The sequence below is a fragment of the Aotus nancymaae genome, unplaced genomic scaffold, assembly GCF_030222135.1.
Source record: "Aotus nancymaae isolate 86718 unplaced genomic scaffold, 86718_ANA_hifiasm-v0.15.2.pri h1tg000016l, whole genome shotgun sequence".
In the NCBI taxonomy this organism is placed as follows: Eukaryota; Metazoa; Chordata; class Mammalia; order Primates; family Aotidae; genus Aotus; species Aotus nancymaae.
The window spans coordinates 1,153,779-1,170,766 of NW_026988428.1; the positions used below are offsets into that span (position 1 = coordinate 1,153,779).

Here is a 16,988-nt window from a genome sequence, read left to right on the forward strand (position 1 = left end):
AAAGATATTCCTCAAGAAGAGCAACCCCAAGGCACATAATTGTCAGTTCACCAGGGTTGAAATTAAGGAAAAAATGCTAAAGACAGCCAGAGAGAAAGGTCGGGTTACCCACAAAGGGAAACCCATGAGACTCACAGTGGATCTCTTGGCAGAAACCTTGCAAGCCAGAAGAGAGTGGGAGCCAATATTCAACATCCTTAAAGAAAACAACTTTCAACCTAGAATTTCATATTCAGCCAAACTAAGCTTCATAAGTAAAAGAGAAATAAAACCCTTTATGAACAAGCAATTACTGAGAGATTTCATCACCACCAGGACTGCCTAACAAGAGCTCCTGAAAGAAGCACTAAACATAGAAAGGTACAACCAGTACCAGCCACTGTCAATATTAGACAAATCAATGAGACAGAAAATTAACAAAGATATCCAGAACTTGAACTCAGATCTGGACCAAGCAAATCTAATAGACATCTACAGAACTCTCCACCCCAAATCCACAGAATATACATTCTTCTCAGCACCACATCACATCTACTCTAAAATTGACCACATAATTGGAAGTAAATCAATCCTCAGCAAATGCAAAAGAATGGAAATCATAACAAACAGTCTCTCAGACCACAGTGCAATCAAATTAGGACTCAGGATTAAGAAACTAACTCAGAACTGCACAACTTCATGGAAAATGAACAACTGGCTCCTGAATGTTGACTGGATAAACAATGAAATGAAGGCAAAAATAAAGATGTTTTTCAAAACCAATGAGAATGAAGACACAATGGACCAGAATCTCTGGGACACATTTAAAGCAGTGCCTAGATGAAAATTTATAGCAATAAATGCCCACATGAAAAGCAAGGAAAGATCTAAAATCAACATCCTATCATCAAAATTGAAAGAGCTAGAGGAGCAAGATGAAAAAAACTCAAAAGCTAGCAGAAGACAAGAACTAACTAAGATCAGAGCAGAACTGAAGGAGATAGAGACATAAAAAACCCTTCAAAAATTAATAAATCCAGGAGCTAGTTTTTTGAAAAGATCAACAAAATAGACCACTAGCCAGATTAATAAAAAAGAAAAGAGAGAAGAATCAAATAGATGCAATAAAAAACGATAAAGGGGATATCATCACTGATTCCACAGAAATACAAAGTACCATCAGAGATTACCACAAACAACTCTATGCACATAAACCAGTAAACCTGGATGAAATGGACAAATTCCTGGTCACTTGCACCCTCCCAAGCCTAAACCAGGAAGAAGTCAAAACCCTGAATAGACCAATAACAAGGGCTGAAGTTGAGGCAGCAATTAATAGCCTAACAACCAAAAAAAGCCTAGATCCAGATGAGTTCACAGCTGAATTCTACCAGACATACAAAGAGGAGCTGGTACCACTCCTTCTGAAACTATTACAAACAATCCAAAAAGAGGGAATCCTTCCCAAATCATTTTATGAGACCGACATCATCCTGATACCAAAACTCGGCAGAGACTCAACTTCAGGCCAATATCCATGATGAACATAGATGCAAAAATCCTCAATAAAATACTGGCAAACCAACTGTAACAGCACATCAAAAAGCATATCCATCACGATCCAGTAGGCTTCATCCCAAGGATGCAAGGCTGGTTCAACATACACAAGTCTATAAATGTAATTCACCACATAAATGGAACCAAAGACAAAAACCACATGATTATCTCAATAGATGCAGAGAAGGCCTTTGACAAAATTCAACAGCCCTTTATGATAAAAACTCTCAATAAACTAGGTATTGACGGGATGTATCTCAAATTAATAAAAGCTATTTACGACAAACCCACAGCCAATATCATACTGAATGGGCAAAAACTGGAAGCATTCCCTTTGAAATCTGGTGCTAGACAAGGATGCCCTCTCTCAGCACTCCTATTCAATATAGTATTGGAAGTTCTAGCCAGAGCAATCAGGCAAGAAAAAGAAATAAAGGGTATTCAATTAGGAAAGGAGGAATTCAAATTGTCTCTAGTTGCAGATGACATGGGTGTATATTTAGAAGACCCCATCATCTCACCTCAAAATCTCCTGAAACTGATAAGCAACTTCAGCAGAGTCTCAGGATACAAAATCAATATGAGAAATCACAAGCGTTCCTATACACCAATAACAGACTTAAAAAGAACCAAATCAAGAATGAACTGCCATTCACAATTGCTACAAAAACAATAAAATACCTAGGAATACAACTAATAAAGGATGTAAAGGACCTCTTCAAGGAGAACTACAAACCAATGCACAAGGAAATAAGAGAGGAGACAAACAGATGGAGAAATATTCCATGCTCATGGTTAGGAAGAATCAATCTTGTGAAAATGGCCATACTTCCCAAGGTAATTAATAGGTTCAGTACTATCCCCATCAAGCTATCTATGATCCTCTTCAGAGAACTGGAAAAAGCCACCTTAAACTTCATATGGAACCAAAAGAGAGCCCGCATAGCCAAGTGAATTCTAAGCAAAAAGAGCAAAGCTGGAGGCATCACGCTACCTGACTTCAAACTATACTACAAGACTACAGTAATCAAAACAGCATGGTACTGATACCAAAACAGAGATATAGACCAATGGAACAGAACAGAGGCCTCGGAGGCAACACCACACATCTACAACCATCTGATCATTGACAAACATAACAAAAACAAGCAATGGGGAAAGGATTCACTGTTTAATAAATGGTGTTGGTAAACTGGCTAGCTGTGTGCAGAAAGCAGAAACAGGACCCCTTCCTGACACCTTGCACTAAAATTAACTCCAGGTGGATTAAAGACTTAAACATAAGATCTAACACTATTAAAAACCCTAGGAGAAAACCTCGGCAAAACCGTTCAGGACATAGGCATAGGCAAGGACTTTATGATTAAAACACCAAAAGCATTGGCAACAAAAGCCAAAATAGACAAATGGGATCTAATTAAACCCCAGAGCTTCTGCACAGCAAAAGAAACAATCATTAGAGTGAACTGGCAACCAACAGAATGGGAAAAAAATTTTGCCATCTACCCATCTGACAAAGGGCTAATATCCAGAATCTACAAGGAACTAAAACAGATTTACAAGAAAAAAAAAACAAACCCATTCAAAAGTGGGCAAAGTATGTGAACTGAGACTTTTCAAAAGAAGACATATATGAGGCCAACAAACATGAAAAAATGCTCATCGTCACTGGTCATTAGAGAAATGCACATTGACATACCATCTCATGCCAGTTAGAATGGCAATCATTAAAAATTCTGGAGACAACAGATGCTGGAGAGGATGTGGAGAAATAGGAACACTTCTACACCGTTGGTGGGAGTGTAAATTTTTTCAACCATTGTGGAAGACAGTGCGGCGATTCCTCTAGAACCTAGACATAGAAATTCCATTTGACCCAGCAATCCCATTACTGGGTATATATCCAAAGGATTATAAATCGTTCTATTGTAAAGACACATGCACATGTATGTTCATAGTGGCACTGTTGACAATAGCAAAGACCTGGATCCAACCCAAATGTCCATCGATGATAGACTGGACGGGGAAAATGTGGTACATAAACATCATGGAATACTATGCCAGCCATAAAAAATGTTGAGTTCATGTCCTTTGTAGGGACATGGGTGAAGCTGGAAACCATCATTCTCAGCAAATTGACACAAGAACAGAAGATCAAACACTGCATGTTCTCACTCATAGGTGGGTGTTGAACAATGAGAACACATGGATACAGGGAGGGGAGCATCACACACTAGGGTCTGTTGGGGAGGACTGGGGAAGGACAGTGGGGGGTAGGGAGTTGGGGCGGGGTAACATGGGGAGAAATTCCAGATATAGGTGATGGGGATGGAGGCAGCAAACCACATTGCCATGTATGTACCTATGCAACAATCCTGCATGTTCTTCACATGTACCCCAGAACCTAAAGTGCAATAAAATATATATATTTACAAAATAAATAAATAAAAACAAAAACAAAGGAAAACATAAAATCAACTTTTTTTTGGTTTTTTTTTGTTTTTTTTTACACAAGGAACTATCAGTATCTGAAAGTTCAGGGTTTTGTTTTATTTTGTTTTGAGACCAAGTCTCAGACTGTCACCCAGGCTGGAGTGCAGTGACGTGATCTCAGCCACTGCAACCTCTGCCTCCCAGGCTCAAATGATTCTCCTGCCTCAGCCTCTTGAGTAGCTGGGATTACAGGCATGTGTCACCACACTCAGCTAATTTTTCTGTATTTTTAGTAGAGACAGGGTTTCACCACGTTGGCCAAACTGGTCTCAAACTCCTGACCTCAAGAGATCTTCCTGGATTAGCCTCCCAAAGTGCTGAGATTATAGGCATGAACCACTGCACTCAGCTGAAAATTCAGTTTTAAAATTTGGTACAAATTTGAAGTTTAGTTTCAAATTTTCAGTTATAGGATGAATAAATTCTGGAGATCAAATGTACAGCATGGTAACTATAGTTAATAACAACACATAGTATACTTGAAATTTGCTGAGAGTTGATTCTAAGTGCCCTCAACACACACACACACACACACATACACACACACACACACACACACACAACATAGTAATTATATGATGTGATGAAGATATTAATTGGCTTATTGTGATTATTCATAATTATATCAAAACAGTATACCATACACCTTAAATATATACAGTTTTTGTTTGTCAATTATGCCCCAGTAAAGTTAGAGGGAAAAGAAAATTAAATTAACCTAATAATACCATTCAAAAGATTTTCCAATAACATGAAATACGTGTTTACCCCTATAAATTTAATAAGATATGTGCAAGACCTGTACACTGAAGACTATAAAAATATTGTTGATGGAAATTAAAGAAAACCTAATATGTACAAGGATATACCACCGTGTTCATCAAATGAAAAACAATATAGTTAAGATACTTGTTCTCTCCAAATTGTGCTATGGACTCAGTAGAATCCCAAGAAAAATCCAAGCAGGCTAATTTTTCAGACATTAGCAGCTTATTCTAAAATTTATATGCAAAGGCAGAGAACCTAGAATAGCCAAAATAATTTCAAAGAAGAACAAATTTGGAGGATTCTCTGGTTCCAGGCTTATAAACGTCTATCAATGTGGTATTCACATAAGAAGAGATTTACAGGTCAATAGAACAAAATAGAATTCAGAAATAAACCCGTAAACATATGGTCAATTGATTTTCAAAAGAATTGCAGGGCACTTCAATGGGGAAAGGATAATCTTTTCAACTAATGGGTCTTACTACTTCTATTTATATATTAAATATTAGGTTTCTTAAATCTCAACCTTTACCTCATGCTCTACATGAAAATTAATATGGAACAAATATCAAAATGTAAAAGCAAAAATGTTAAACTACTTACAGAAGAAAATGTAGGGAAATATCTTCAACTTTGTGTTAGGCAAAGATTTCTCAAATATTCACCAAGAGTACAAAGGAGATATGTCTAGAATATAGAATATTTTAAAGAATACTCTTACAACACAGGAATATGAAGTCAAACAACCTAGTAAAAAGATGCAAAGGACTTGAACAGGTACTTCACAAAAGAAGAAGGTAAATGGCCGCTAAGCACAGAAGATATTTAGCATATTAGTAGTAATGACAAAAATTAATTTAAAAGCACTATTCTGATAATTTTACATACCATTTGATAACTACATACTATTGTGATAAATTCACATACATACCCGTTAGAATAACTAAAATTAAGTGTTGCCAAGAATGTGGAGCTACTGAAACTCTCAGACACAGTGAATGGGAATGTAAAATGATACAAACACGTTGGAAAACACTTTAGCGGTTTCTTTAAGTTTGATGCATTTACCATGTGACCTACCATTTTAGATATTTACCCAAGAGAAACAAAAGCTTATGTTCACTTACAGATTTTAATGTGAATGTTAATGGCAACTTCATTCATAATGGCCCAAAACTGAAACAACGCAAATGTCTGTCAGTAGATGAATGTATAAACAAAATTTTGGCATATCCATAAAATGGATTATTACTGTGCATTAAAAAAGAATAAACTACTGATATGCAAAAATAGGAATGAGTCTCAAAAACATTATGCTGATGACAAACATAGAGTGAATATGCTACTATATTGTGGCAGAAAAAAGATTTCTGGGGCTACCAGCATGGAAATACTGACAGAGAAGGGATACAAGGTAACCATCTGTGTTGATAGAAATGTTCTGTATCTTGATTGTGGTGGTGAATGCACAGGTATGTACATTTAAAATGGGTGCCTGTTATATATATAAATAATACTTTAATGAATTTTATTTTAAAACGAAGTAAACTTTTAGGAAAATGGTATTTTTTCATATAAAATGATCTGTCATGAAGGATGGTTTTCCCAAAGTTAAACATTTTGCCTTCTGTACTATCTTGTTGAAAAAGATGACTTTACATTTTTTTGAAATTAGCTTCTACCTATTGTGCATAAACTTGGCATCAGTTTAGACTTACCTCTTTCTAATATTGCAATAATAATATTAATTGCGTCAGGGTCAGATAAGTGAACAAAAGTTTTGAGAGATAATAAAAACATTCTGATTGATTGTATATAAGTAGAATAGCAAAAAAAAAGTGTTCTTTTTTGAAGTTTCCTGATGTTATGCAAAGGAGGTCAGATGTATAAACAGCAGGTGAGAACATAATCTGTTGGAAGTAAGTGTTTTAGAGGAATTGTAATGTCTCATGTACTACTAAAAAGAGAAAGACTTTCCTTACTTTATTCTTCAATAATTCTTGCAACTAAAACAATTTCTTTAATAGCAATTCTATCCTTCAGTAAATGTGAAATACATTTGGCACTGGCAAATCCTCAAGTTTAAAATATCACCAAACACAGTAACGTCATTTTGGAGTGTGGATACTAAGAGGTGTACTCAGTGTACTCATTGGCATCAAGACTTGTTTTTCTCCTTCTTTTCTTTTCCTTGCAGATATAAATGCAGTACAGGATTCACAGCTAACTCCAAATTAATCTGAGAGAAATTTTATTTTTCAGCAGGCTTAAATATTTCAGCTTTTGTGAATTTTACTTACATGGAACAAATGGTTGTGGGGAAAAGAAAGTGTAGGGTAGCCCTGCAAGGTAATTTTCGGAACATTTTAAACAGGCGTTTAGTGTTAAAAAGCTTATAGAAACATATTTGACAATAGGTTCTCCGATCATTGCTAATATATTCAACTGTGGCATGAGATCTCTCTCCCAGGACTAAATTTAAGATGATTGAATCTGTTCCTTTTTGAGTAATGTAATCACTGACCTATCATCTATTTGATCATTAATACTGTCACAGCTTTGGCATAACTAAACCAGCTTAACACCTTGCAGTTTCTTCTTCTTAGTGCCCCACTAAGCCCTTAGATCTCCAATTTTAAAAGACTGTAAAAAGGAAAATATGATATATCATGCTATTACATAGTTGTTGCCTTTTAAATTGACACAATAATAGTTCTCATGTAAGGTCTCCTGTGTAATGAGATTGGCTATGCAAGTTTGCAGATAAGATGTATCCTAGTGTGAAATTGGTCTGCATAATAAAGAGGAGAAGAATTTAAATAGCTAATAAAAACAATCTGTAGGAAGAAATAGACACCAAGAATTCTATTCGTCTTGGTGGAAGAGGAGATGAAAAGCACCCTTCTACCCAATTATCACTGTAAGGAGAAAAACATTGATAGGGGAGGAGTAGGAGTTAAGCTTTGCAATTTAAAGCCCATTCGCCTCCACTATAGAGTTTGTGGTAAAATATAAATTGTGCCCCAATGGTTGGCATAAATGTGTTCTTTCATGAAATCAAATAGATGCTGAGTTCTATATTACTTTGAATATGGGATGAACACAGTGGGAGCAAATAGAGTTAAAGAACAAAGGACACTAAAATCTGGGTTATAGTTAAATTGATTCCTCTTAGAACTAGTGAAAATGTTTATACTAATAAAACGTCCATAAGGGCAAGCCGGAATTCATTCATTCATTTACCCTTCATTCATTTTCGACACATATGTAATGAACTGTTCTTCAATATACTAGCCAAGTATCAGGCATTGGTAGCTAACCTAACAGGCATCTCTACAATCATGCAACTTTTATGGACTAAGGATAGGAGATACTGAACCAAAGTCACACAGTGACTATAAAATTATCATTGTGATAATTGCTATAAAAAAGCAGGATACTGTTAATGCATGTAAGAAAGGAAATTAATCTTGACGGGAGCATCAAGAAGGTCTTCCAAAGGAAGTGAATTATATTTATACCTAAAGCACTTGTAAGATTAATCCTGATGAGACAAGCAAAGGAATTTATTTGTTAGGATTTGACACAATAGCAAGTAACAAAAAAATCTAAAATAATAATGGCTTTAAAAGAAAGAGTTTATTTTATTTCCACTTCCAAAGCTTAGAGCTAGGCAGTCCAAGGCTGGTAGGGATCACCTCTATGAGGAACCCAGGATTCTCTATTTTGTTGTTCCATTGTGCAGGTCCTCTAGTTCCAATGACACTTCATGGCACATGACTAATGCTCCAGCTCCGGCTATTTCATTAGCATTCAATTAGCAGGAAGAGGAAGGGGAGAAAGAAGGGCACACCTCTCCACTTCTTATATCCCATAGTTATGACTTAGCCATGTGGTCACACCTAGCTGCAACAGACACTGGAAAATGTGGCATTTATTCAAAGAAGACATGTGCCCAGCTAAAAATTGGAGTCTTAGTACTATACAAGAAAGGAAGGTGTTACTAAAGACAAAAGGATCAGGGGAGAATGTATTTTGGGAGATGACTAATAGTCTTTGCCAGAGAAAACCACGTATTAAGGTAAGGTAAGGTAAAAGGCAAGAGGAAGTTTGGTATACTTGAGGGAAAGAGGGAAGCGCCGTATGTTTAAACATCATGGGCAAAGGGGAGGAATAGTGTTAGTCTTCCCTGACCAAAGCGAGGGTCGGGCTGCTTATTCTCACAGTCCAATAACAAGATGCAGACAAACTGGGGAAGAAGAGAGTTTAATTCTGTAACCGGGTACAGGGAGAAGGCTGGGAAAATGTTGCCAGACCAACTCAAAATTACAAAGTTTTCCAGAGCTTATATGCCTTCTAAGCTGTATGTCTACGTGTAAGTGTGCGTTCATCTAAATACGTAATTGATTAACTTCTTCTCATCTATAACTAAGGTCTGAGTCCTGAAGACCTTCCTGAGGACAGTAATTTACTTAATCTAAATGGGTCCAGGTGCTGGAGTGATTACCCTTATCTTGTCTCCTGCTAAATTAGGAAGATTTGGGATTTCCTTTAGACTCCAGTAAAACTTGTTTGTGGAGGTGTGGGGAGTTCCTTCAGACCCCCAATAACACTTGTTTAATCCTAAACGGGTTCTGTTAAGAATTCCTTTGTTATTTCATCATTCTTCAAGGCCCTGGAAAGGCCTAGGCAAAACTCTTGGTGGGCTTTTGTTACATTCCAGCTTTTCTATAAGGGCACTGCCTCTATCAGCTTTAAATATCTAACTTAACCACTCAATCAGTGCTGAAACAGTTGTCATGGAAGCTTGCCTGTTCAGCTGTTAGTGAGACCTGGCCTGCCAGATTAGTGGTTGTATACATAGGCAGATAGGGGCAGACATGCATAGCCTTTTGGCTATGCAAAATAATAAGAATTATTTTGAATAATTCTTATTCAAAATAAGAATTTTGAATTTTATCAGAAGAATAATGAAAAGCTATTGAAGGTTTTAAGAAAAAAGAAAACGATCACATTCTCATATGAAAGAATATTTATTTGATCATAGTAGAGAAGAGGTTAAAGATAATGTTGGCAATACTTAGGAAGTTTAGGCTGGGCACGGTGGCCCACACCTGTAATCTCAGCACATTGGGAGGCCGAGGAAGGTGGATCACCTGAAGTCAGGAGTTCAAGACCAGCTTGACCAACATGGCGAAATCCTGTCTCTACTAAAAAATATACAAAAAATTAGCCAGTTGTGGTGGCAGGCACCTGTAATCCCAGCTACCTGGGAGGCTGCGGCAGAAGAATCACTTGAAACCAAGAGGTGGAGGTTGCAGTGAGCCAAGATCGCACCACTACACTGCAGGCTGGGTAACAGACTGAGACTCCATCTCACAAAAAAAAAAAAAAAAAAAGGTTAAGGTTGGCATACTCTTTGGTGTACATAGTTGCTCATTTATGAATTTATCCTGAGAAAGTCATGAGACAAGTAGAGTATTACGAAGTCTGGCGGTACACCTACTGAACTGAGGTGTAGGCATTGGGACTGAGGCTAGGAAAGCGTCACTCTCTCATTTATAATTTGTATTTTGAATGATTTGTTTTATAATAAGCATGTATTACTTTAAATTTCATGAAAAATTGATAAAGCAAGTTTACTTTAGAAAACAAAGACAAAAAGGCCTGTGCCAGTGCTGTGAAGTAGTTCAGATTGCTAACTCATTCCAGATTGTTGCCTTTTGCTTTGAACTCCATTTCTGATATTGCCTCCTTCCTGGATTCTGCCTTTTTCCCTTGTCCCTTTGCATTGACAATCTTGAACATCAGTTGTCCCCTTGAAGAGTTCTTGTAATTAAGGAGGTGGCTTCCATAATGTGGGAGAAAGACAATAGGACCTAGAACTAGAGGACTTGGATTATAATCTGGATTCATTTGTAGGATGATCTTGCAAATCGTGTAACATTTTGAGCATCAATTTGTCACTTGTAAAATATGGATGATTCTTACTCTATTTTATTGGGCTATTCTATATTTTAAAGCGTTTTATAAATTAGGAAGCACTGTTATATATACTTGTCATATAATTTACACACACACACACACACACACACACACACACACACAGCCTCACAGGGAAATCTCATTTCTTCAATGTTTTCACAAAAGTGTTTTCCTTTGATTGAGCTCAAGTTTGTCTCCCCATAGTATTTTATTCTGACTGTTTTTCAGTTTGCAACAATATAGAATTGGTCCAGTCTTTATTACCATATAATAACCAAGAAAGCTAATGGGTTCAAACTATATAGATTTAGGTCTATTTTTCATAAAAGAATTTTCAAATTTTTCCGGAACTTCAGGAATACAGTTGGATCTCCAGTAAAATGTTTGAACGGCATTTGGAATAAAGGAAACCATCTGAGATTAAGTGTATTCAGGTGGCTTCTTCTCATATATAATTGAAAATTATATGCAGTTTGATAAACCTTTTCCTTCAAATCTTTAATTGTAAAGAAGTGAAGTTAAAAATTATGGTTTTACACAGCCAATTTATATACTGTCTTTAGGGGGCAGTGCTAAACCACTGATAAGTTTCTTCATTTCTGCTAAAGCTACTGGTAATGGTTAATATAAAATAAAACTAAAATGGCAATCTTAATATTTGTGATAAAATTATACATACCCCTTAATATTAGTAAAATTTTGTAGGTAGTCAAATGAAAATGATAATTTGAAGCTCATTTATTCAGTGATTCATTCAATAAATATTTATTGTTTCATTATGCACAACACATTATAGGAGACATAATGTGAATAAGGCAATGTTTTCTTTCAAATAACATTGAGAAATAATGAGAGCAAATAGGCCACACTTATGTGCGTCTGTGTACTATATTTGCACAAGCACACTGTGTGTCCACACAACTCTTTTAGAGTAAAAAAAATAGCAGTATATATTGGTTTTTTATGTGCCAATCTCTGTCAAGCAATTAATTTTATCTTCAGCCCTGAAAATAGAAATTATTACACTATTTTTGCAGATAGGGAAACTAAGGATTAATAAGATTATGTGATTTGCTCAAAGTCACAAAGCTTGGAAGTGGTAGAGCTAGAATTTAAATGTATATCTGTTTGAGTTAAAAGCCAATGCTTTGTGCCACTATCCCATCTTTCAACTCAAGGTGTATGTGAAATACCATATTGCAAACACTTGCACAAAGAGCTAGAGACAAGCAGAAGAATCTGACATCTCACGTGTTTGTGGGAAATCTGAAAATTTTATATGAGGGATGAAATCTGAGCTCTATTTTGAACCAGTGGGATTATAAGAAAATAATAAACATGATAGTTAATACTTACTGAAGTGGTTTGTGTCAGGCACTTTATATTTATTCACTCACTTAGTCATCAGGAAAGTCTCACGGCTTTGTGAGAGGGGTTCTACTATATTGTTTTCCATTGTGTAGACAAACCAAACGAGGCTGACAGTGGTCTTGCCTGCTGAAAATCGTACAGCTATTGAGGGGGTAGTTGGAACTTGAATCCAGTACTGTCTAATTTTAGAACCCAAACCCTTAATCACTGCAATATGCTCTGCAGACAAGTAAGGTGAAAGAAAGAATAAAAGCATAGGGCATGATTAGGCAAGAGTAAACAATTCCACTTGGTTATAATCTGAGGTGAGTATAGTGGAAAAGTAAAAGGGCTAAAAATTCGTTTGACTATGGAACCTTGAAGACAGATTAAGGAATTTGAATATCATTTGTTATGAAATGGGAAATAGTTGGAGCTTTATGAGCAGAGAAGGGAAACAAATTTTTTTTTTTTTTGGAGGAGAAAGTGATAGAGGAAGTTCCCTGTGTGATTAGATTAAATCATTGTAGCACCATTAACAAAATGGAGAAGAATAGATTAATCTAAAATGTTGATAATTCTTGGCCAAATATGTGGTGGTTTATAGTATGTGCCACATCTATAAACTGTTGATGATCAAACTGTTAGCGATCTTGAGTTGGTAAAGGAGATGCCTTTTTGATCATTTTATTTATTCCTGTGAACAGCTTTATTAAATATATGTATATGCTCTTTCAGATTAAGATTTTAAACTTCCCAAGATTTTTTTTTTTACTCAAAGAATCTGTAGGATCAAAAATCCCTGTGTAATCACCTTCTATTATTGATTTGAGAAGTGTGTATTTATGAAAGCATGGGCTGCTGTGTATCAAGTTGCAGTAATTTCCACTCCCTGTCACAAATGGGAAAATGCTCTCAGGAGTATACTAATGTAACAGAAACATATTCACCAAATATACCTCTTTTATTTAAACTGCATTTGTTTATATCAGTGTTTTTCCAGTACATTGTTTTTTTATAGGGTATTGTGCCAAAGGAGAGATCACAGAACATACTGGTGAGGGGAGAGTAGGTATGGGGAGAGTAGGCTTTGCAGCCCCTTAGTCTGCGTTAGAATCCTTTTTCTGCCACATGCCAGCTTCATGACCATGGGTTTTACTTGACCTCTCTGTGCCTTAGTTTCCTCATTTATAAAGTGAGAGGAAAAATATTTGCCTCAAATGGCTGTTGTGTGAATTGAAATAATTGACAGATGAACAGGGCAGTGATACTCCAGGTCACATAGTAAGTTCTCAGTCTAACAGTTATTATTATCTTATTTTACAGATAGTGACTGATTGGGGGATTACTAAATTTCATTATTTCTTAGTTACTGACAAGTGATTGAGGGAAAGTTAAAGTGTGAATGCAGAAAACAAATTCTTTTAAATAGGAAAAATAAAATCTTATATTCTATTTTTAAAAGCAACAGTTTTTTTTTGGGGGGATGCTATTTACAATCCAGCATGTGGAATATATTTACTTGCTTTAGTAATTGTGATCTATCAGTGTTGTGCTGAATACTACATTCAGAGGACCTTTTGACAATTTATTTTATTTCTTTTTATTTATGCATCTACATCTTGTTTTTTAAAACATATTCAGTCTGCTAAGTATTTAGCAAGCTCTTAGAATATGAGTTTTTCTTCAGTTTCTATAAATTTTCTTGCTTTATTTCTTTGACTCCCCCATCTTTACCCCTAATTTTTTGAACTCCTGTTGTTCAGATGTTACAGGTTTTGGTTTGACCCCTTGTTTTCTCCACTTTTAAATTCGGTTCATCTTTTGGGAAATTTTCTCAGATTTTCTAACTCTTATATGTATTTTGTAACTTTCTGTTCTTGTTTCATGGCTATCATATTTTCTCTCTGAGGATACTATTTATAACTTTTTTCTCTATATTTATTTTGGTGTTTTAGGGACTTTTCTCAAATATATAATTCTCATTAGTGATGCTTGTCGAGAGGTTGGCTTCACAGTAGAGATTAATACATAGATCCCACCACTTTCCTGCTTATTTATAGATTTTTTTTTTCTTGGGAGGTCTGTTTCTACAAAGAGGAGTATTCTAGTTGTTTATCTGGGGAATATAAACTTTGCTGCCATGTTGCCTAACACAAATATCACTGGCAGGTTATGAATCTTCATTACTATATAGATATTAATTTTCTTGTTTTTGGAGATTCAGTGTATCTGTATTCTTAGAATTCATAATCCTTTTGCTTCAACTTCTCCAGAAAAATAATCCTCTAATTTCTTGCTAGTGGTGAAGATTTAGTTTTCTGGCTGGGTGAAAAGGAAATGGGTCCAGGGGTCTAATTCTTTCTGACACTGAGTTTCATTCAGTGTCTGCCCCACCTACATCTATACCTTCGCAGGTAGCCAGTCCCTCCTACTCTTTCCACAGGAAGGTAGTTTGCTTTCAGTGTTCTCATATTTGCTAAGTCAGTTAATACTTACCCATCTGTTACCCAATATTATCCAAAACTTTTCTTAATATTTTCTGTTCATCTCTCCTGTCATCCTTATTTTTATGATGTAAACATTTTTATAAATGTTCTACCATCATTTTAGTGAGATTTGAAGGAAAATATATGTGCTCAATATGGAAGTCTCATTATGAATTTTAAAACTGTTACCCCTGTTATATGAATGATATAAAATTTCATGAAGTTTTGTTTCAGTGGCATGCTGAAAAAACAGTGTTTTCAGAAATTCCTGTTTCAATAAAATATTTTCCTGTTAGTGCCCTGACTGCATTTTTCCTTAATTTTATGTCTAAACCTAAATTCTTGATAAACCGTAAGATTTTTCTCATTTGTTGCTTTTCAAATATTTTATTAGATCATTATCGTGTTCTAGTCTTCATTATGAACTTCATATATTATTTTGTAAGCCTTTCACACCCAGTTTTTTCACTTTTAACTTAAATTGAACTATACATATTTTTGGCTCAGTCACAGGGCATAGCCATGTAACTATGGCTAGAAGTAAGCTGACCTGTTTGCCAAGATGTACTATATGTCACTTATAGAATTAATTGATGTTAAGCTATCTAAATATCATCGATATAATATATTGGTATGATATAAATTTAATTTCAGAGAACCTCATCTACAATAAATTTGTCACCAGGAGAAGTGGAAGAGGAGGATGATGTTGAAAACACGTGTGGGCCATCAGGACTTTGGGAAGCATTAACTCCGTGTAATGGATGTAGGAATCTTGGCTTCCCCATGCTTGCACAGGTAAAAGTTTGCTTTTATTAAGGTACGATAAGTCAAAAATGGTTGCCTGTGTTTTTAAGATATCTCCCTCCCCTTCGAAAATCTAATTAGTATCTCGTTCACTTTGTGGTTTTTCTCAAAGTGTCAAGTAAAATGTGCATATAACTTGCTGTGCATATGTGTGCATATGCGGAGACGTAATTTATTTAAAAATTTAGTATTGTTTAGTTTGGTTATAATGCAGAAAAGTTGTCTTTTTTATGAGGTTTTAATATTTAGAATCCAGAAATACATCATTTTAAAGAATGCTATTTTTAAAAAGTAATTAAAAGTTATCTACAGATGTAGTTACAAGGAAACGTATTATTGCTCTTTAAAAGCATAGCCAGTGATTATTTTTTTTCTCAGTGGAACATTGTAGAATAATGTGAATATATACCACTGAAAGTTTTGGAATAAAATCCAAAAATGAAACCAGAACACTAAACTATTGACCATTTAGTTTGAAGTCCTTTCACTATCATTAAGTCTACTTTAATTCTATAATATCATCTTCAGATTCCTGTTGTGTGTTGTGAACCATACATTCTTAGAGGAGTTTCAGAAGTGGCTAAAATATTCTAGAGATAGGAAATTTGAAGACATAGGGAAAATATCTCTGTATAATAAAGAACTGAATATGAAAGAGTATAATGTTAAAAGGTTAACTACATAGAATGTGGATGGAAAAAACAGTTCAGGACAGAAAATGATTCACAGTACTTATCTAGAAAAGTGTTATATCTCTTCTGTCACAACAAATATGAAACAATTGTGTCTAAGGAACCATTATGTTTTCCATATGTCTGTATCATAATTTGACCATAGCCACTCAAATTTCAATATTAATTTATTGTAGGAAGCAAAATAGGATATTCAAATCAGTATATAGTACTTAGAAAATCTCTTCATAGGACTTTAAGACAGTTTGCTGTAATCTTTACAGAATTGTTATCAATATATACTAAACTGTGAGTTCCATAAAGGTAGAGATTCAACCTTTTGATGCTCAGCTTCTGCAGTCTAACGCATAGTTGCTGACAAATCAGAAGAATGGGTTGGATGTGGTGTCTCATGCCTGTAATCCCAGCACTCTGGGAGGCCGACATGGGCGGATTGCTTGAGCCCAGGACTGTAAGACCAGCCTGAGCAACATAGTGATATCTTTTCTCTACAAAACATACAAAAATTAGCCAGGTGTGTTGGTGCACACCTGTAGTCCTAGTTACTCAGGAGGCTGAGCTGGGAAGATCACTTGAACCCAGGAGATTGAGGCTGCAGTGAGCTGTGATCATGTCACTGCATTCCAGCCTGGATGATAGAGTAAGAACCTGTCTCAAAAAAGAAAAAAAGAAATGTCTTCTTTATCAAGCAAACTGATGGATATAAAACAAAAAAAACAAACAAAAAAATAATTGGAATGAAATAATAGTTGAATGGATCTCAATGAACAAATGTGTATATTCTAGGATGTTATGCTTCACTTAAAGTTTTCACATACAATTTTTTAAATCTCATATCTATATGGGTAAAGGGAAAGAAAATTAATAA

At 35.4% G+C, this 16,988-nt stretch overlaps 1 protein-coding gene across 20 annotated transcripts in view; it reads left to right on the forward strand.

Moving 5' to 3' along the window:
* Positions 1-16,988, forward strand: part of ANKS1B (ankyrin repeat and sterile alpha motif domain containing 1B) — a 1,270,775-nt gene that overhangs the window by 325,294 nt on the left and 928,493 nt on the right. For all 20 annotated transcript variants that reach the window (XM_012469266.3, XM_012469273.3, XM_012469264.3 and 17 more), the window contains exon 9: positions 15,276-15,419. In XM_012469266.3, coding sequence (XP_012324689.1) covers positions 15,276-15,419 — 144 coding nt within the window. The remainder of the gene's footprint in view (positions 1-15,275; positions 15,420-16,988) is intronic.